Here is a 20,550-nt window from a genome sequence, read left to right as displayed (position 1 = left end):
CTAGTGTCTTTTACCTCCTGTCTGGTAGATTGTGGCACAGCCCTCAGTCCCAAAGCAGAAGTCCTCTTGGCCATGGTGATGTTCTCAATAATCACATCTGCATGCTAGTTGTATCCATGGAGCTGAGTTCATAGCTTTTTTGTGCTGAGCACTTTAGAAACTGAGTGAATCATCACTGACACAAAAAACTCAGTAAGCAGTTCAAGTGCAGGGTAGAGCAAGACACTGCTTTCCACATAGTGGCAGATACCTCTAGCAAAGGAATTCAGAGTAAAGAGACCAAGTGCCAGATGCCCAGGGGAGGTGCAAGAAGGCTGAAGCAGACTGGCTACATCAGGACAGCCCAGAGCTCCATCTAATTGGGGTGAATGGTAGATACAAGTGCAGTAAAATGTAGGGATAAGGCACATACAGGAGAGTGATTACAGGGTCATGATGACTGCTCCTTGCCTTTGAAAGTCAGACTGGCAGGTAAGTTCCCACTTGATGAAAATTCCCTGGTATTCCATAACTGGTATAAGATCCAAACCTGAAAATACTCATCTACTAAACCAAGGAGGACTGGGTGTGCAGAAACACCTGTAGCTCCTTCACTGTTCTCAGTTTGTTTGCAGTCTGGTTTCCTTACCTGCCCTCCTTTTTTTCTTTTTTTCCCCTTTGTCACAGCTGTTCAGAAGGTTTTGGGATGGATGCAAAACCAAAGCTGGCTTCTCATCACCAAATTTTCCTTGCACCTAGTGAAGAGGAAAAGGGCAGCCTGCCTACTCCAGATGATGGTAATTTATGGCATGTGTTTCCTGTGGCTTAGAGAGGAGAATGCCTGTCTTAAGTAGTTTTCAGAGTAGGTTGTACAAGTGCCACTTATTTTGTCTTTGGTATACAGGCACTGCACAGAGAAAGGAGAGTTGTGCTAAAAATTACTTGGGTTTGCATCAAGCCTTTTTATTCAAAAGTCCTACCCAGCATCCTCAGGAGTAATGGGTATCAGTTTGGAGATCTCTCCTCCATGCTATGGCCAGTATAAGGGGTGAGATACATACACTATTTGCTGCTCTATTTCTTTGTTCAAGGCCCATGCAGGGTTTGTCTATTGCATGCAGAAAGAAGTACTGGAGTATTTCAGAGAAACACAGAAAAAAAAATTGTGTGTTGGATTCAGCGTGGTCAGCTGAACCCTGCAGCAGAGCAGTGTTTTGGTTTTTTAATTTTTATTTTTAAATATATATTGGCTTGGTTAAGCTGCAACCAAATTAGTCTGGTTTGCAGGGAAATAAAGAAGAGCTCAGCACTTTGTTGTACAATATCCTGCTGCTGTGTCAAATTGTTTCACAACTTGGTTACCTTTGCCCCTCCATCTCCAGTGATGTTTGGCAACATAAAGGAAAGTCGTTTGTGTGCTTTAGCATTTTATGCACAATAGTAAGGTCATCAAAATTCTGATTAAATGGTTTTCCAAAGAAACCAGCTAAAACCATGTGTCACTGCTACTTGTTTCTTTTAAGGAGTTGAAATACCATAAAAGAAATGTCCTGCTGTTTTCTGTATAAGATTAACTAGTCTAGCTGAGAAACTTTGGAGGCAGTGGACAAAAAGGAGCAACTTCACTGACTCTGACAGTTACTCTGAACCAGTGCTTTTCCAAATTAGATGTTTTTGCTTTTTTTGTTTGTTTGTTTTTTTGCTGTTTATTGACTTGAAAACATAAATGAATTTTTTTTGATGTTGCTTTTGTTTCCTAGTCCGCCAGGAGATTCTGAGGACAGTAGAAATCATCTGGAAGCAGCTCATTTCTCAGAGGCGGCAGGCTCTGGAGGACATTTACAAGATGGATCTCTCTGTAAAAGGAAATGACAAAGAAAGGGACATGAAGATAACGGAGATCGCTCCTTTATGGGAAGAAATTATGACAAAAGCTTGGCAGCACTTGCTAGGTCTCTGTTCTTTTATGGAACACTCATTGTAGTATGCAAAAACATTGTGGTAAATGGGGTGCCTGGTGGAAAGCTGCTGCTCCTTGGTTCTGCCTTTCCTCACCTGCTGAGAAAGCAGATTCTCAGTTTCTCTCATTTAGGGCTGTGATTATTTACTGTGTGATAACCCAGCCCTCCTGTAATCACCTGGTGGGGTCACAGGGCCCATGTTGTACTGCAAGAAAGAGAAATCACCTTAGACAACTGTAACCCATAGGAAGACTTAAAGGGGAGGATATATGGTTGAAAGAAGGGCATTGCAATGTGTGTAGTGCTGCAGTGATTCAATGTTCATGTCTGTGTACTGAAACTGATCTACGACAGACCTCTGCGAGGCTTTTAAATAAAAGCTTGAGAAGTATGTGTTAATTCACTTCTCATAAAAAATAGAATGTTATTCATCTGGAGTGACACACTGCCACGTTGTCTTGTCTTGTGCAATGGGGATAAAACCCCTCTATTTCTGACAGGCTCAACCTCATCTTAAAAGCTTTTTTGTCTGTTTTCCCTTGCAGTATCTGAAAAGAAGCTTCTTCAGAATAAAGCAGGGCCAAGCCTGTCCCAGAGCAAGCACAATTCCTGGAGTGAAAGCCTCTCTTCAGCTATTAGGTTCATACCTGGCCGAAACACAAAGGAAACATGCAAATCAGAGGTGAATTTTGCTCTTTGTCTTTTCTGGGTCTGCCTTGTATATAGCTCTGGATCTGGATTTGGGAGGCTTCTGAGTGTGTCTGTTGTTTGACATGTTCCATTGCAAACTAGACAGCTATTGCAGCTGAGGTTCCTTTTCTAGGCTGCTAGAAATAATCATAAAGAAACAGTGACCTGAAGAATTTCTCTTGGCAGCCTGTTCATACAGTCTAATAATGCATATTTTCTGCATAGGGCCCAGTTATGGCACTTGAAAAACCTAAGCAGCCCAGATGTGTTTGTGCTTACAGGCCTCTGCTTGGGGTGGAGCAAGGTGAGGAGATGCCAGCTTTGCTGCTGCTATTGGCTTGCATCACCCATGTGAAACTTGTCCTTCAGTCTCTGAGTTAGCAGGAAGACTCGGGTGTTATCATAGTGCTTACATTTTCAGTGTTATCATGTCCTTACATTTTCTACTCAATATGAAGTATTAAAGGTCCAAATTTTAATTTAACCCCTAGAAATAGGGAAACAAGTCTTGGTGTATAATCCAGGGGTGGGTTTGGAGGGTGTGCATAATTCCTCCTGTCATCAATGAAGATGTGAACTATCTTTTCTGTGTGTGAACTCCTCCTTTGCTGAAAGAGAGGGTCATTTCCATGTTTTTGCTTAGCATTGTCAAAAATAGACATAAGAAGCACTAGATAGTTGTTACTTTTTGAGTGTACTAGGGGTAGAGTAACTAGCTATAGGGTAGGGCAGAAGTGCATTGACAGAATATTCAGAGCTTTAAACCAAGCTTATGTTAGTTACTGTTGTGCTCAACATATTAAGGTCTTTTTATTCCTCCTGGGGAGATAATGAGTCTCTTCTGAGCCTTAACCCTCTAGCTCAAGCTATAGGAGGTTGCAGCTATGTTTGGTGTGCCTGGTCCACTTGCAGGTGACCAGGCAGACTGTGACACCCAGCTAACGTGTCTGACAGTGCCTTGCTGAGCTGAAAGGCTTTTTCTGCGTGCTGCAGAATCCTTCTCACTCCTTAAAATCACACTGCTGCTTACAGAGTGAGCAAGCTCTTCCCAGGTACATATGCATACTGTGATGTCATACTGCAAGAGTGTTGACTATTTGCCCTGGGGTCTGTTTAATTATTTTTTAAAATTAATTTTGATTATTACAGCTGATTACACCTCAGTGAGCAATGTAATTGATATTTGTAAATGTATCCCAAGGAACATTTTGTACAACATGCTTTTTGCTGTTGAAGGTTAAAGACTCTGTTATTGGTTTTTCCCTAAATATGCCCACATCATTAGTTCCTCCAGTGAAAAGGTTGCCATCTGGAAAAGGCAGCACGGAGACATTATTCAGGCACAAGTGCATGAAATTGGTGTTTCTACATCTTCTGTCTCTCTTCTGCAAGGAAGCTGCTTGTAATTAAAGGAGCTGGGTTTGGAAGAAACATTACTCACTTGGTGTTATTCCTTATCATGTCAAGCACTGACAGCTCCGTAGCTCTGATAAATTGTTCTTCTCAATGAGATATGAAACTACAGTTCCAAATATTCTTCTCTTTTCTCCCTCTCCCCCTTTCTCGCTCCAGCCTGTCTTTCAGAGTTTGATGCTCTTTTTAGAGAGGTGAAATCTAAGAGAAACAAAATGTTGAGTTATCTCTCAACAGCCCTCTTCCTTTGTACACTTACTTACATTAGAAAAGTTACATTAAAAGTAAATGGTATTTTTATTTTTAACTTGTATTTTTGACAATTTTGGTAATCACTTTAAAAAGTGGTGTAATGTAATTTTGTATCATTTTCTGTGTTCACTACTGGCCTCTATCTTCACTTCTGCCAGTTGTGGACTTATGTCCTAAAGCAACAGGATATCTCCATGTTTGGTTGAAACATGGAGATTACAGGAAAAAATAACAGTGTGAACTACATAGTGAGGAACAAAGAATTTAAATCCCATGGTAAAAATAAAAATATTTGCTCCTAACTGAATAAAGTTACTGAGAGAAGTGCAGAAATTCACTCAAGATTTCAGAGGTGTGACCAGTAGAAAAAAGAAATTAGTTGTTTACTGGGTTATTAACTTGATTCCTTTATCAACTGAAAAATAAACAAAGAAGCTGAAGCAGTAGTAGTATTTGATGCAGATTAAAACAAAAAAAAACAAGCAGCAAAGCACTCCTCTTAAGTTTTCCCTGTGATTATTTACAAGATAGGAAGAGTGCTTTTGAGACCCAATCCTCAATCTGGAAAAACCAGCAAAATTCAAAGTATTCACTCCAGCAAAAGCTCAGACCCACATTTCTGTTGCACTTTTGCTCGTGTTCTCCATCCTCAGCAAAGCCAATTTCCTGCTGTTTGGTGGCAAGTGTGAGAATCAGCCATCAAATGCAGCTGTGTTTTCTGCATATTTCTGAGCATATTGTGCTATCTCATGCTTTGCTTGTGGCTTTGTATGGGAGGCGTGATCATGTAGAAAAGAGAGTGTAATTACACTTGTGGTACTAGAATGGCAGTGATCTGCTGTGGTGATTGTATCTTCTTGGTAGTCATGCAGGAACATGAGGAACATTGCACAAAGTTGGATTTTTTGATGTTTACAGGTGACAGACTTGGGTACATTTGCTGGCAGGAAGGTCTGTAAGAATGAATACAGTGCCAAAGGTTTCAAATCACTGACTTTCCTGTTTCAAAGTGAGCCTTTTGATCTCTTGCTCTTTCTCCTCCTTTCCCCCTACCACCGAGTTCTGCTGTCAAAATATTTTAGGTTAACAATGACTGTGACAGTTTTTGATATCATAAAAAGCTACAAAAGCAGCAAAGGATGACTGTAGCAATTGTGTTTCAGTCAACTGTAAATCAGTCAGAGCTTCTCCATGCCCTGACCTGAGGTTCTTCAGGATGGGTACCTGGGAAGGTTACAAGCACCACACTTGTAGCTCCTGTGAGACACACTGCCTCAGAACTGTAGATATTGCTGTTACTCTTTACAAGAAATGCAGAGCCTTCTCAGTTTTACAGAAGATCTGATTGTGCCTGTCCTCTGTTTTTGTTGATTAATTGCATTCCTCTATGACAGAGAATGATATAACTTGAAATAGATAAGGTCTTTTTAATCCCCTTTTTAATCCCATTCTTCAGAATGAAGAGGTTAAGAGACTTCCTAACTTGTAATTGCAAAGCCAGAAAGGTTACTTAAATCTTGTTCTTACCAATCGCTCAGTTGGTCTTTTATCAGCTTTTCAAGTTAACTGAGTTAAAACAAGCAAACATTTAATGATATTTCTTTGAAAAGAGCGTCATTTGTGTAACATGTTTATCTTCATAATAGAAGGATAATTAACATCACTAATTATCTAATTAAGTTCATTAACTATCCACCAACAGTGCACCATGAAGTTGACATTATGTTCTTCTGTCAACAAATGCTTTGATTTCTTAGGAAGTAATTAAAATGTAAATTAGCATGTCATTAAATGCACAAGGGAACTTTGGAATCAAATATTCATTTCAAAACTGCTCATAGCACGCATTTTTTTTTACTTCAATGAAAGCAGGCACTTTACTATTAATGATGTATATTAAACAATTTCCATTATAATATTATTGTCTTGTTTAATAACTGGCTCAAAGCTAAATTACAGCATGCTGTAGAAAGCTGAAAAAAGTTTCTTTAACTTTGAACACAGAAATTTCCATGTCCTCCTACGCACATATCTGACACACTGCTCATTTATCATTTTCAGATTGTTCACAAGATCATAAAGAAATCATTCAACAGGTCAATGTTAGATAAGAATTGCATGAAAACATAAAATATAGAGCTATTTCATATTATGTTATACAAATCACTGAATTTTCTGAAACATGTGGGGATCATTTCTCCATTTATTGAAGGCAAGTGTTTAGCTGAGAATTGGAATATCAGTGTTGTATGATCAATACTAGTCTTCAGGCTGGCTCAGATTCACAGGCCCCTCTGTCCCCTAAAAATTCATCAGAGGCTGCTACAGGAGATGGGGTGTGATAGCCCAGTGCTCAGTAGGAAACCTATCCTAGCAGAATTGTTTCTTTCTTGATTGATATCAGTTTCATCTTAAAACCTGAAACACAAGAGATATGGCTTACAAATGTTTTGTGGGTGGCTCTTCATGGGGAGTTTTCCTCTGTTTTTAAACTCAGTAGTCTTCTGTGGGAGTCAAGTCCCTTCATTGAAGTACACATTGGATAAAAATATTGCCTGTTATTTCTCCTGCATATTGTTTTAAAATATCCATTTGCCTTTCAAGCTAGAGATTCTGTCTGGTCAAGCTTAACTTTGGATATTGGATTTCAGACAGTGGAATTTCATGTTTAAAGCTGTTGGCACCAAAGTCTCATCTTTCAAGAGCTGCTGGTTTGCAGAGTTTTACTTTCATGTAACAGAGCTGATGCCAAATGAGTTGAATGGTGTTAATGTGGTTGGAAGAGGAGTTTTATTTGGTTGCAGAAAACCCTAGAAACATGTGCTAGACACTGAAACAGATTATTCTTTTCTTTGCTGAATACACAGACAAATATTTTTTTTATATTTCTTGATTCAAATATGTCTGTTTTCTTCTGGTTTTTTAGTCAACATTTTATTTATAAAAAATTCAGAAAGAAATGGACTGAATTCAAAAGACTGAAGTGTTAATTTAAAATGAAGAATAAAAGAACAGAAAAAATGAGGGAGGTCTTAGAAATCTCTGCAAGATTGACTTAAATGTTTCTTCTAGGTCAGGGTATAGGTTGTTACCTCTGCTGAAGTCTGTGACCATTCATTTCTTGTTGCTCTTATCTTTGCTAGCCAACTTAAAGTTTGCTTGCGTCTATCTGTGTTCTATTTATACTTTCTCTGCAGAGCAGCTTGAACTACATCCACTAAAAACCCAGAAGTAGTCTTGTCACCTTTAAATCTAAGTCATTTTAGAAAAACTTATTTTTATGGGTCAGGAGAGAGATTTTTTTTCCTCTACTCTGGCCCCATAGCATATACTGATGTTTACAGAATTTTTTCATCAGCTAAAGGAATAGAAGGGCAAGTTTTCCTAAAAAAAGCCATGATTCAAATGTAATAAGAAAATGCCAGCACAGGAGGCTGTTGGACAAATGCATTTAGATAATAGTGTGTAATAGAGCCATAAGTTACATCCACCTGTAGGACTTCCACATTTTAAATAGAAATCGGAAACCAGTGAGTAAGAACAAGTGAAGGCAAGAGACTCCCCTGCTGTTCCCCACAATGCCAAAGTCTGACCTTCACCTTTCACTTTCGAGGTAAAACCTAATGCTTCTGTAACAGGATGGGAACTGAGTCCTCGGGGGGTTGAATGAACTATCCCAAAGTCACAGAAGCCATTCTCAGAGACAGGATTAAAGAACAAACGTGCCTTGACTCTCATTGTGCTTTTTTGCTATTAGGAGGCAAGTTGTCTGTTCTCCCAGGGAATAATCTGTTCAGGAGTGTCATCTGGTGAAGGGCTGTGTGTATGCACACACAAATACAGAGTTATGGTTGCTATAGAAGTAGACTGGCTTCTGTACTGCCTGTCCTTAGCTGATAAATGCAGTGTGGAAGTCTCATCACATGAACACACCACACTTTAGGTTTACCCTTTGAAACCCACCCCTGTGTGTGAGTACATTTATGATGCACTGAAATATGGAGGGTTTTCTCATTAGGTCTGCTATTCCCCAACCAACTGGCAATGCCAGGAATCCATCCATGATCCTTAGGAGCAGTTGGCACATTGCATTAGCCTCCTAGCGGGCTGAGGCACGAAGCCTCCATGCAACACTTCACTGCTGGAACTCAGGCTGTTGAAAAGCTAAATGAATTTTGGCAAAGCAACAGTAAAATCCACACAGCAATAACAATTTTGTGATTCAAAAGAGCCTGCAAACAACCCCCAATGTGGAGAGTGTATGTGAAGGACTAGGATAAACTGCTCTTTAGTCTGCTAAGGAAAACATCATCTGCCTTAGCTTGATGATTGTTACCTGGAGAGTAATGGAACAATTTTTCCTCTTCTGAAATGAAATGCCCATGGCAGAGGGGTTGGAACTGGGTGATCTTTAAGGTCCTGTCCAACCCAAACCATTCTATGATTCTGTGATGTTCCAGAAACTTACTTCTTTTCTTCCCTATTTGTAAACTAAAGACTTTGTCTTCTCTCATAAATATCTATAAGATGTACTGGTCAAAAGTTCTGCACAAGGGTTATAGCTGTGATGCTACATTAATGCTCTTACTATGTATGTTTACATAGTAAACATACTATTACATACTTAGAATATTTTGCTCAGAAGAGCTAAAGTAATAGACTAATATCACTAGTTTTAGCCCTTACCAACAGATGACTTAAAATACATGCTTCAAAACAAGTATGTGGGTATTGTCACTGTCATCCACAGGATAATTCACGTGGCACAGCAAGGGATTTGGGCATTTGGGCTTTCCTTGTGTCTCTTACAAGTCCAAAATTAGTTTGTCTTGATGTTTATTTTAATTTATTAAGAGTTTTGGCACATACTTTTGTGTGCATGTGTATTCTGTAACACAACACACGCAAAGAAAGCCTCCAAGTGCAGAGCCCCAGTGACATAATGTTTCTTTAGGAAAGAACTGTGGTATGTGTGCTGTCTGTATCATGAAATTCAAGTGTATTATGGCATGCCTGAATATTTATGAGGTGCAGGAGTGTTAAGTGATCTATATATATTTTTTAAAAAAGAGACATAAGGGATTCCAAAGCTCAGTAGAGTTTTGTTAACTTACAAGTCACACCTCAATCTTTCTTTTCCACTGTTTCTCATTACAAACAGTGTCTCAATTGCTTTACTTGAAAGAAATTATAGAAAATTCACACCCTGGGTTTCCTCACTGTTAATCATTTTCTCTCCTATTTGAGGACTCCATGCAGCAAGACAAGAAAGAGTTTTTGAGTCTGTGATTTGTTTTGTTTTTTTAATAGGAAAATAACTTGTAAATTCTATCTCCTTTTTAAGCTCTAAAGATTGACTGGGGAATATGTGGCAGCAAAATGATCTGATTCTACTTACAATGTGGTTGCCTAAGGCTGCAAAGCAGAGAAATCTGTATTAAAAAGACTTAAAGCATGATTTCCTACTATTTCCTACTACGATTTCCTAGATTTTTAGGAAAGGATTGATCAGTAAGGCCCTTTGTATGTCTTATTGATGCCCTTCCCAAAAATGTGCATTACAGTTCTTACATTTACACCTGTTTTTCTGCATATGAAACTCAAACCTTATGTTACACTACATTAGCAATTATCAAAGCTGGCATGTTCTTATTTAAGACAGATTCTACTGTGGCACTGCTGTATTTAATCTACTCCATAAAGACTTGCTCTTTTAAAAGATAAGCACCTACAATTTTTAATTGTAGGAATCTCTTTATTTGTTGGAAACTTGTTTGCACTAGTTATTCATTAGGCATCACAGTATAAATGTTTTGACTGAACACTTAGCAAATAATAGTCTGGTCTATATTCTCCATGTTTATCTCTTTCAGGTTTTGTTTTTGTGTGTTGGTCTGCCTTGTCTGACTTTTTTTTTTTCCTTCAGTCATAGTAATCTCCAATTTTAACTGTACATTTCACTTTACAACCAGATGGTTTTCCTGTGAGATCAGCAGGGACATGTTCATCTGGTTGAAGCTATAGCTCATTTGGAAGCCAAAGTGGTTAGTCTTCAGCTGACCAGATGTGGGTAGCAGAACTTTTTCATCTTAGGACCCTTCATATGTTCCAAGGGCTAGGAGCTGGGTCAGTGAGAATCTGCAATGTGGACTTTGACTGAGGGGTCTCACTGATGACCATGAGTGAAATACAGACTATGAGCAACTTTGAAATAGCTGCCAGTAGAGCACTGACTTGGCTTGAACAGCCTCTGAATACCTAAAGTGCAGGAACTGATTTTTCTACTCTGAATGGTTTTGCCCAAGTCCGCATAGAGCCGGGATCTCAGCTCTTCTTCTATACCCGGACTGGTTTAAGAGCACAGAAATGCTGTTGCTTTCTAGGTCAGCCTTTATGGGAGTTTTATATGAATTATGGAATAGTTTTGTGAGGCCACAACTGTGATTACAGGTTCAATGATGCTTTAAACAAACAAAATATAATGACTTTCATCAGTGTAAAACAGGAGCTTCCTGCAGGGAAACACCAATAAATGTGACTTCACAGCAGGGCTGCAGACCTGGCTGGCAGCCAGCAGTAATCAGCACAACACCCAGACCCTGCATGTTAACTGTATTAGAGCCCAGTGCAAGCAGCAGCCAGGAGTTTGCTGTGAGGGACCACTGCCAGTGTGGCACAGAGTCCCTGCATTTGAAAGTTACCTGCCTGACCCATGGCTTCAGGTAGTACAAGGCTGGGACTTTACAGCAAGTTCAGCCTCATACTGTGACTCACAGCAATCTCACATTTGCCAGGGAAGTTCAGCTGGATGTGACAGCCTTCATATGGCACTGGGGGCACTCACCTCTCCTACAATCTCACTATAGATCCTTACCTCAGTTGGAGTCTACAACGGATGATTATAATTTATGCTGTTTGCAGTACTAATTCAGCTGCAAAAAGGGGAACCTTACATTGTATTTGGTGTTTTCTTTCTCCTCCTGAGAAAGTTCTGAGTAGTTCCACTAATGGCCCTTGTTAAGATGATGTCTATGTTTATATTCCTGGTCTAAGTGTGCAACTTGCTCTCAGGTGGTTGACTCATCTCTACACTGCCTGCAGAGCCATCAAACTTGCAAACACATGCCATATTCCCAAACTGTTTTACTAAAAGACAGGGCAATGAATGCCTGTTTCTGCCCCTGGCAGGATTTACACCTGCAGCACCTTGGCATAATGTGTTCTGATGTTTTTTCTAGGGATTTGTGTCGTGTATGGAGCGGTACCGAAGAGTTGGGCAGGAGCTCTATGCTTCTCTGTACAAGGACCACGTGCAGGTAAAGGACAGGAATATTGGGCAACAGCTTTCTGTTGTTGAAAGGGTTCTCTTGGACTGCCCTGAGAAACTGAGAATTTTAGAGGAGAGAGGAACATTGTGCCTAAAGAATTGCTGAGAATTGATGAGTCCACACTCCTTTCCTGACGTTATTGCAAAAGTTTGATACAGCATCACCCAGCAATCAGACTCCCAACTTTATTTTCAGGACCCTTTTTTTCCCCTTTATTAAATGAATTATTCAACTCTTTCAATGTCAGAAATAAAAGTGAGAACTTTGACTTTTTTTTTTTTTTAGTAGCCAGTAAAACTTTTTAAATATATCTCAAGCTCATAGACAGTAAAACATCACAGGTATGTTTCTGTTTCAGGTTTGGCCATCAGGGACTAACAAACTTTTTGCCCTTTTGAATTCACACCTCTTCTCTTCTTTTAAATTGATATGTTAGTGCTCCCTAACTGCTTGCACACAACACCAAAGTAGAAAGAATTAAGTTTACGCCTTGCTCAGAGGGAGCATAGTACAGTTACAACTGAATCATTCAGACTATTTTCAGTGAACCTTGTTGTTGCCATTTGTGACACACGTTTTCCAGAAAACAAATGGAGTGAATAAAAACCTTTGTGATGTGGATCTCCTGCTTTTGACTTGCAAATTTTATGAAAGCAGCCATTTTCAAGTTTGTGACATGCTTTTATTTGTCACTGTATTGTCTAGTCAGACTACCACTACTTTATCACTAGTAGCACCTCCTGCAGCACACTTCCAGTGGTCAACTGGACTTGTGTTTGTGTTTGTTAGGCCTGCAGCACTCCCTCTGCAGAGGTCCCATCTGCTGGGCTGGGTAGGTCCCTCTCAATCACTGGGGCAGTGCCACTGGTGGCTGAGAGGAGGGAAGTGTCCAAAAGCCACCACAAAGCGTTCCTGTCCCACAGATGCAGCAGTGTGCTTACAGCAAAGCAGCCAAGGACTGGATGACACTCGAGGAACTACTTTTCCACAGAGGGGGCCCATGGAGAGATGCTTCACCATCATTCGAGCCACGATGGATGCTTGATTGTTTTGAGGGGCCCTCAAGAATGAGGAGGAGGATTCAGCTCATGAACACCCAAGCGGCAGCAATGCAAAGGAAGAGTGAGGTAGAAAGATTTTGCAGGAGGCGCACAATGTCTGTAACAGCCGCTGGTGACTTTATAGAATTAGAGGAACATTAAGGTTGGACAAGACCTTCAAAAGCAGAGTCCAACCTTTGACAAATATGTGCATCTCTTTCCTCTGGTTCTCATCACCTGACTTCTGAATATGCTGCTCCATGTATGGAGAACCCACTGAAGGGATCTGGTTTTGTGGTTAAGAAAGGCTGCAATGTATTTAACAGCAACAGAATTTTTTTTTCTCTTTTCTTGTACAAAATCTCCTTAGACAGATGACAGTATAAGGTGTCCATACTTTTCTGCTAGTAGTATCTCAATGATACCATGCTTCCCAAGGTATGCAGCAGAGTACACTTAGAAGGCTGCACTGTCCTGTTACTAGTGCTGCTAAAAGTGGTGAATGGCCAAAAGGGGAAATAAGAGTGGTTTAAGCTAAGACTGAACTGTGAATGTGGGGTACTTACTATTTCTGTTTCTTTAATGTCAAAATGCCAAATCCCATCAATGAAAGGCTGAAGCACTTTAATATAAGGTTCCCATACCTAAGGGATTTTTTGTGCTGCTTGGATTCTGACAGTTTTCTGTATACTGAGTAGTATGATTTTTATCCTATAACTGGGCTCATGTACGATCATCTTTGGAAAGATAATAGTTCTTTTCTTAATTTGTTTACATTTGTTTCTTTAGATTCCTTTCCAGTGATGGTTATTTGTTCCTTTCCTTGAATTTCCAAGGCATTTATTTGCAACATAGTTCTAAATGTGTTTTTCTCTGTCAATAAGGTTCTGAATTATGTACCTATCTGCATCTTCCACTCTAGTCACACCTAGTCTCTTTTCAGGTTCTCCTAGGAAACAGAAGGGAAACAACTTCCCCAACTGAAGTGAATCCAGGTAACGTTTTAGGGCTACATTGCATCGTCAAGACAGTAGACATAAACAGTCAAAGATAATTGGAATTAGGGTATTAATTTCTAGGTCACATAATTTAATCCAGAAAAAATCCCTTACTGTTGGTGCTCTGGGTGAAAATGTCACTGTAACATCTGTGACAAAACTGATGCAAATTTCATAGGTGATATATCAACTATCTTCAGAATTTTCTGCTCTCTTGTTGCTACCTGAAAGGTCTAAAGCAAAAAAGCTATTCTGAAGTGTAAGCTTTTGCATTTTTGGGGACCTGGAAAGCTCCTAATTGCTTAACTTGGAAAAAGTGCTGTTGGAAATATGCAGATTGTATACTTTTTACTGTGATAGGGCCTAGTAAATAAATGAGTGGAGCTCATTGTTTTAGACTTCAAACAAGATGGAAGCACTATGTAGTTTTTGCATGAAGCCTTAATAAGAAGGCTGATTGTACCTTTTCTATCTGCATGCATTACATGAGCTTGCAAAACCTGGGACACAGCTTGGGCAAGATATAAGTGGGTTGTCTTTCTTTGGGTTTTCTTAAGATCCTGCTCAGTCCATGTCCCTAAAAGACACCATTTAAAATTTTTCCTAATTTCCTAATCTTCTGTGAATATAGGGATTTTGTTTGAATTATGACTGATTGCATGTATCTGTCTTTGGTTCCCTGAAATAAGCATCCTTCTTCAGTAGTCACAGATTTTAATTCTCTTGCCTGTTTTTTGGAGATAAATAATGCTATTTCCCAAAGTAGAATAGATTGAGTGAAAGACTAAATTGCAAATGCTTTTGGTGTCATCCGGCTGCCACTAAAACCACAATCTCTTTTATACTCATATAGGAGAGCTGATGTTAAATGGAGCAGAGAGGGAGATGGATCAGAAGGGATTGGATTGTAACCAGTTAACATTCTTCCCAGCTCTACATGAAAGTTTCCATTCAGAAGACTTCTTGGAACTGTGTGTCGAGAGACAAATTATATTGCAGGAGTTTGCAGAGAATGAAAAGGTAGGAAAGATGAACTAGAGAATTTTCTCTGGGGTCATGGCATTTTAGAGGGTGAATGGATATGGAGGCCTATCTGTTCCTTTCAGTTCAGGGTTCAGGTGGATTCAGGCTTCAGTAGACATCATTCTCTGTTTCCTTACAGGAAATATAGTTTTCCAGACTCTGTATGAACTCCAGACTTTTCTTGATGAGCATTTACATTAATTCCTTGAAGTAAGAGAAAAAATTTGGGCATGGCAAGCAAGATACTCCCTTATGAGTCACTGTCTGAATTTGCCTAAGACAAGGCAAATTCTGAGACTCTTGAGAATTCCTGTACTGCTCTACAACCTTTACTCATGCTCAGAGCAGTGCCTACATCAAATTTATTTATAACTCTGGAAGAGAATGCCAGTTTTGTATAGGTTGCTAGTTCAGTGGTGTTTACATGTCTTCATGAAGAATACCAGAAAATGTTTCCTTCCTCCTTTTACATGTTTTTCTTTCTGTCTCCCCATGAGTACTGGGCAGATTCTTCCCTCTAAGGCCATATAAACTTTCCATGTTTCATTTTTGATGCTTCCATCATGTGTTATCTATTCACAACATTTCTGTTCCTTCTCTGCACTTACCCTGGACTGGATGCCCTTCCCCAAGGTTTCTTCCCAATACTAGGAAGGGGCTTAAGGTTCAGGAGCACTGGGAGAGGAAATGAGTTATGGAGTAAATAAGGGTGACTCTTAGGAAGATGGTACCTTTGATGTTGTCAATTTAATTATAACAACCTCAATTAAATTGACAACCTGGCCTCATTCCCTGATCTTTTTGCAGTGTACCTTTTTTTTTTCTTTGGCATCATTCCCTCAGTGGCCCAGGAGTTAGCATCCCATAGTGGAAGCCAAATACTTGTAGTATGTAAACTCAGACATCACAGTGCTGTGACAGTTGTACACAGATATAGAAATAGCTGTTTTTTAAAAAATATCTCAATACCATCACCAGATTTTCTTGATGCTTTGCCACTGGCTAAGGGGTCACACTTGTGCTCTCTAATATGACTTTCTGTGAGTTCTTGATGCAGTCTGTTTCTGTAACAGAATTCATTTCTCTGCCCCTCCTCCTTTTGCCCCTTCCTCCCCATACCTCTCCCCAGCAGAAGGAGACAGGCATGAAAATGTGAGGCCTGATTTCCATGCACTGATCTCATTTTGAGCCTTCAGGCTGTCTGTCTCTTCTCCATGTAACTCTGCAGGAAGCCATCAGAAATGCCAGGCATGTTCTTTTCCAGCAGCAGTCCCTGCCTCGCCGAGCTGACAGAAGCATTAACAAAGGCAGCGGGGGGTGACATTAGCTGTCCTGTGCTCACTTAGTGCACAGAGGTCCTGCCTTGTCAGTGGCTGCCTCCTGAGCTCTTTGCACTTTAACCAGGCAACTGCAGCCATTTTATTTCCTGCACTGCTCAGAAAAGTCATTGAGTGTGTGTGTGTCAGTGTGTGAGTTGGAGTGAATGTGTTCCCTTGTACATCTGAATGAACAGAGCAAGAGATGCAGGGCTTTGGGCAATACCTTAAAAGGTAATTATTCAATTATTTTATGTCATGTTTGCTTCATTGATTAATGATTCTAGTAGCTTGTGAACAGGGTTTTGATCTGTTTTGACAGAAAATGAAAGTTTTTGTTTAATTTATAATGATGCCAAGCTGCTTGGTGTTTCAGTGCAAGACTGAAGGTACAAGACTTGCAGGTACAGCACTGTCCTGGTGGAGATTCTGCAGTACAACTCAGTCAGATCTTTGTTACTCATCAGCAATAATAGAAGTCACATTCCCCAAATGAAAAAAATGGACTCAGCTCAAGGGCTCTTGTATTTCAAATAATGCAGATTTAATTAACAATATAAGTTTGAAAAACTAAGATAGAATTGAAGAAAGGGATTGTTACTGTTGACAGTTTCTGGTTGGATAGTACACAATACTTGGGCTTAGAGTTTAAGGTTTGTGAAAGAGAAGTTAAGTGCTCTTCCCCATCAACAAGGCCTACTAACATGCCCTGGCTCTGCCTTAGGCACAATAGCAGAGTGGTTTTTTGTGCCAGACCATATTAACGATCATAGACCTCCTTCATGATCCACGTGCCTCCTATACCCACACACATCATCTCTGGGTTTGGTGAGGTGGATTTCTTACAAGTCTGGATTTTAACTTTGTGTCTGTGGAGCTGCTTTATGCAACTGCCTGATGTTTCAATATTCAGTTACCTTCCTTTTGGGAAGAAGCAATCTTTTTCCTATTTAATTACTTCAGGAAACCATGTGGTTTGCTAATGTGAGCAGAATTCCCCAGTATTCTCAGTGCAAGCATACATGTCTCTAACCATGTAAAGGCAGGCGCTCTAGTACAGAGTTCTGTGGTTGGCACATCCCTGCAGAGACAGGCATTCCTGTGGGAGAGGTGATGGAAAAATGCTACCTTCCTCTTGGAAATCATTTAGAGGGGAGAGAGATTGAAGAGATTTTCATGAAAAATTACCCACAGAAATCTCCCAGGGCTGTTTTTTCCCCTTAAACCCAGAATGAGGGAAACAACCTCCTGTGCCCACTAAGTGATTTCAAAATGAAGCGCCCCATTTGTTGGTAAAATAATGGATGGCTTTTCAGTGAAGTATTTAAGTGTGGAAACAAGATTTTATTAATTTACTTGTGAATTTAATGTTTATGTTATCCTAATATCAAAGACTAAAAGCTTGTGAAGCAGTGTGGGTCTGCTTCAGCTGACCTTAGCCAGATCATGTGTAGTTTGGGACAGCAAGGAAGGTTGTAGATTTGACTCCAGAAATAGTGAATTTAGGAACAAATTATCATATAGACTTCACGTGATCTAGTAAAACTAATTCTATTTCTGGGTAAATTTTGCATGCCCCATAAAAGAATACAGCTCCCTCGTTCTTACGAAGTTTGGTAGAGATAAGATCATTGAGATCTTAAGAGAAAAACAGATTTTGTTTTGTCAATCCGTCCTCTTAGGAACACTGCATTACATTTCTGAACCAGGAAAGTTGTCCTGTTATCTCTCTAATCCATTTGTATGTAGCCTTCTGGTCCTTGCAGCTTTAGATGGACTCAGCTTCCAAAATTCTACACTCATTTCTGGATCCTGTGCAATTCAGGATTGTGCTAATTTAGAGGAGGAGCTCAGCAGTGAGCAGTTTTCTTAGTAGGTAAGGTAGTAGTAGTGTTTTAAGATTTTGGGAGCAATATTTTTGAGGCTGGGCAAATGGATGATTAGCTACTGCCCCCTTTCTAGGAACAGAGGAGGTACTGAGTTCACCTTGATCATCCCAGTTGACTGTACTGGGACGTAGATTTTGGAGCTGAGAATATATAGAGTATTTTATAAGCAGACAAAAATAAGGAACTCCATGCTTCTAAATGTAAGGGATGTTCTTTGCAATGAACTACTGCTTGACTTAAAATCAGAGCTTTTAAATTTTCTGCAGGCCACACAATTTTCTGATCTCTAAATTGGTTTGTTTACTTTCTGCACCATCTCTCAGCCATAAAAAATGTTCCAGAAAAAGGGCTTTCTTTTCTTTATCAAAACTGGTCAATTCCCAAGAACTTTCTATCAACTGGCATATATAATAAACAAAATACTTAGTTGAAAAATTCCCCATGCTTCTCAATTGTGTTTTAGAAATTCCTCTATTGTAACGGCCAAATTAGTTTACTTGGGAGTAAAAACAAGAAATTGAGTCTTAATATACTAAGGGAAATAATAATATTCTAGAATTTTTATCGAAACCCTTAAGACAGTTGGATTGATAGATTGCTATATTCTGATTGGACTTCCGTCAGTCATATGGTGATTTTGTGACTTTGGCCCTGTGAACCCAAGAATCAATATGGCAGGGTTTTGGTACAAACTTGTGTTCTGCATCACTGGTTCTGGCTCCCTGCTGCCCCTGTCTCCTGTGTTAGCAGCTCCTGGCCTTATTATGCTTGTCTCCATTCCAGGTGACGTTCAAGTGCTCCGTGGCAGTCGTGCAAGGCCATACAGCACTGGAAGGGGTGCTGCTCTTTGGCCAAGAGCACTTTTACATCTGTGAGTGCTTTGTGTTATCCCTTCAGGAGGAAGTCTATTGTACTCGTCACTGCTTGTCCAGGTGAGTCATTCTTTCCTTCCTTCCAGAGATCTGCTTGGTCAACTTCAGTACTGGCACATGGATCCCTTGAGTTTGCACAGATTTTTGGGGGATTTCAAGCAGAATAATAGCACAGCAAGAAGTTTTCCATCCTGCCCATTTGTTACAAAAACTGCTTACCATAACTAACATAGATGCTTGTTTGCAGGCTTTGGAGGTGCCATGAGAACACCCATCTTCAACAGATGTTGGACAATCTCACACCTACATTGCTAGTTTTCAGTTTTGTTATAATGTTAAAGTTTCTTTCTGAGTAACTCACATCTTTTATTCATATGGAACAGTTAGGACAGGAGCCTTTAGCTTCATTGTCTCATAAGTTTTTTGTTTGTTTCTCCAAGACAGAGTTGTAATTAATATTTGGCACACTGCTATCATCTCTTGACTCATGATTTATTGAGAGTGATCAATATTGCAAATGAGTCTGTTAGACCAAGCTCTTTGTGCATGCTGTGTGCTCATGTGCAAAGCCCAGTGGGACAGTGAAAAGCTCAGCATTTTTACTCCCTGTCTGCTCTGCAACCAAATCTTACAAAGTCTAATATCAGTCAATCTGATCAGGTGACTCGAGGATTGATCAGACTGGATCTACTAAAAGCTTAGATTGTTTTTCTTGGGGATTTTCTGTGGGCTAGGCTTTTGATTGCAATTCTAATACATATACAGTACTAAAATAATAATTAATTATTTGCTTAATTATTAATTCCAAGTAATTGCTGTTTACAATAGCTGTGTGTCCATAAGATGCTTACCCTTGACTTGGGCTTTCAGGTTCTCCCAACAAGTATCTTCCCTTGCTGATTCTCAGACTCCAATGTGTGCAAAACATTGATGTCTTCCTACTTGCATATACTAAAACAACTTCAAACTTACCCTTAGCCTCCACAGGCTCTTTATTTGGGTAACTATTAGAAAATCTGCCTTTAGTGTTGAGCTTTATTTATTTAGCTTTGTTTTCAGTTTATGTATGTCCCAGTTGACCTTGATATCTCTTGGTATTGTTATTTTTCTTCAAGGGAGGACTTAAATGTTCAAGAGGACTTTCCAGGTTTTTTTTGTTTCAAATTTTTTTTAAATTTATTTTTCTCATCCAGAATCAGTGATCCATTTATTTTCAACTTATGTCATAAAGACCATGCTGTGGGAGACCAGACGTGTTCCCGTTTTTCCTATCAGGATATCAAAGAGATCCATCTGATGCGCTTTCTCCTGCAGGTAGGGATTAACATGCTCAGTCATTTGAGGGAAAGCTGCAACAGCAGTAATGACATGTGGCTGAAAATCACTTGCTCAGTTTCCTCTAAGACTGCTGATATGTCTTTGCTTGAGTATCAGAATGCTTTTGGACCCATCATTGCTTCATTAGCCTTTGCTGGTACAAACTCCTTTCTATACACACCACAGTGTTTGAACACCCTGACTGGAGTGGTTGGCTTATCAATTGTTGGGCTATCAGTGTTGCATGGGTTTTTTAACCATACAAAATAGAAATTTTTGGTGTGACCCAAAGTGAGAAGGGGAGATGAGTAGAAACAGTCTTTGAATGGAACTGGGGCAAAGGCTGAGCTTATTGGTTGGAGGGGTTTTGTGGTTTAGGGTTTTTTATTGTTATTCCATGGTCTTTTTTTGTTGTTCCAGGGTTGTTTTGTTCATTTAATGAACTGAAAACTCAGGTATCCGTATCAGGCTT

The 20,550-nt window shown here is 39.7% G+C and overlaps 1 protein-coding gene across 1 annotated transcript in view; it reads left to right on the top strand.

The window, feature by feature from the left end:
* WDFY4 (WDFY family member 4) overlaps positions 1–20,550 on the top strand; it is a 108,414-nt gene that overhangs the window by 48,204 nt on the left and 39,660 nt on the right. Inside the window, exons 36-44 of the mRNA XM_054276966.1 lie at positions 667–776; positions 1,740–1,931; positions 2,486–2,622; positions 11,534–11,611; positions 12,547–12,750; positions 13,607–13,658; positions 14,515–14,681; positions 18,673–18,821; positions 19,955–20,075. Coding sequence (XP_054132941.1) covers positions 667–776; positions 1,740–1,931; positions 2,486–2,622; positions 11,534–11,611; positions 12,547–12,750; positions 13,607–13,658; positions 14,515–14,681; positions 18,673–18,821; positions 19,955–20,075 — 1,210 coding nt within the window. The remainder of the gene's footprint in view (positions 1–666; positions 777–1,739; positions 1,932–2,485; positions 2,623–11,533; positions 11,612–12,546; positions 12,751–13,606; positions 13,659–14,514; positions 14,682–18,672; positions 18,822–19,954; positions 20,076–20,550) is intronic.

The sequence above is a fragment of the Melozone crissalis genome, unplaced genomic scaffold (genome assembly GCF_028551555.1).
Source record: "Melozone crissalis strain CALT ecotype California unplaced genomic scaffold, PUWL_Pcris_2 ptg000019l_1, whole genome shotgun sequence".
NCBI classification, from domain to species: Eukaryota; Metazoa; Chordata; class Aves; order Passeriformes; family Passerellidae; genus Melozone; species Melozone crissalis.
This window is presented reverse-complemented; position numbering and strand designations above follow the sequence as displayed.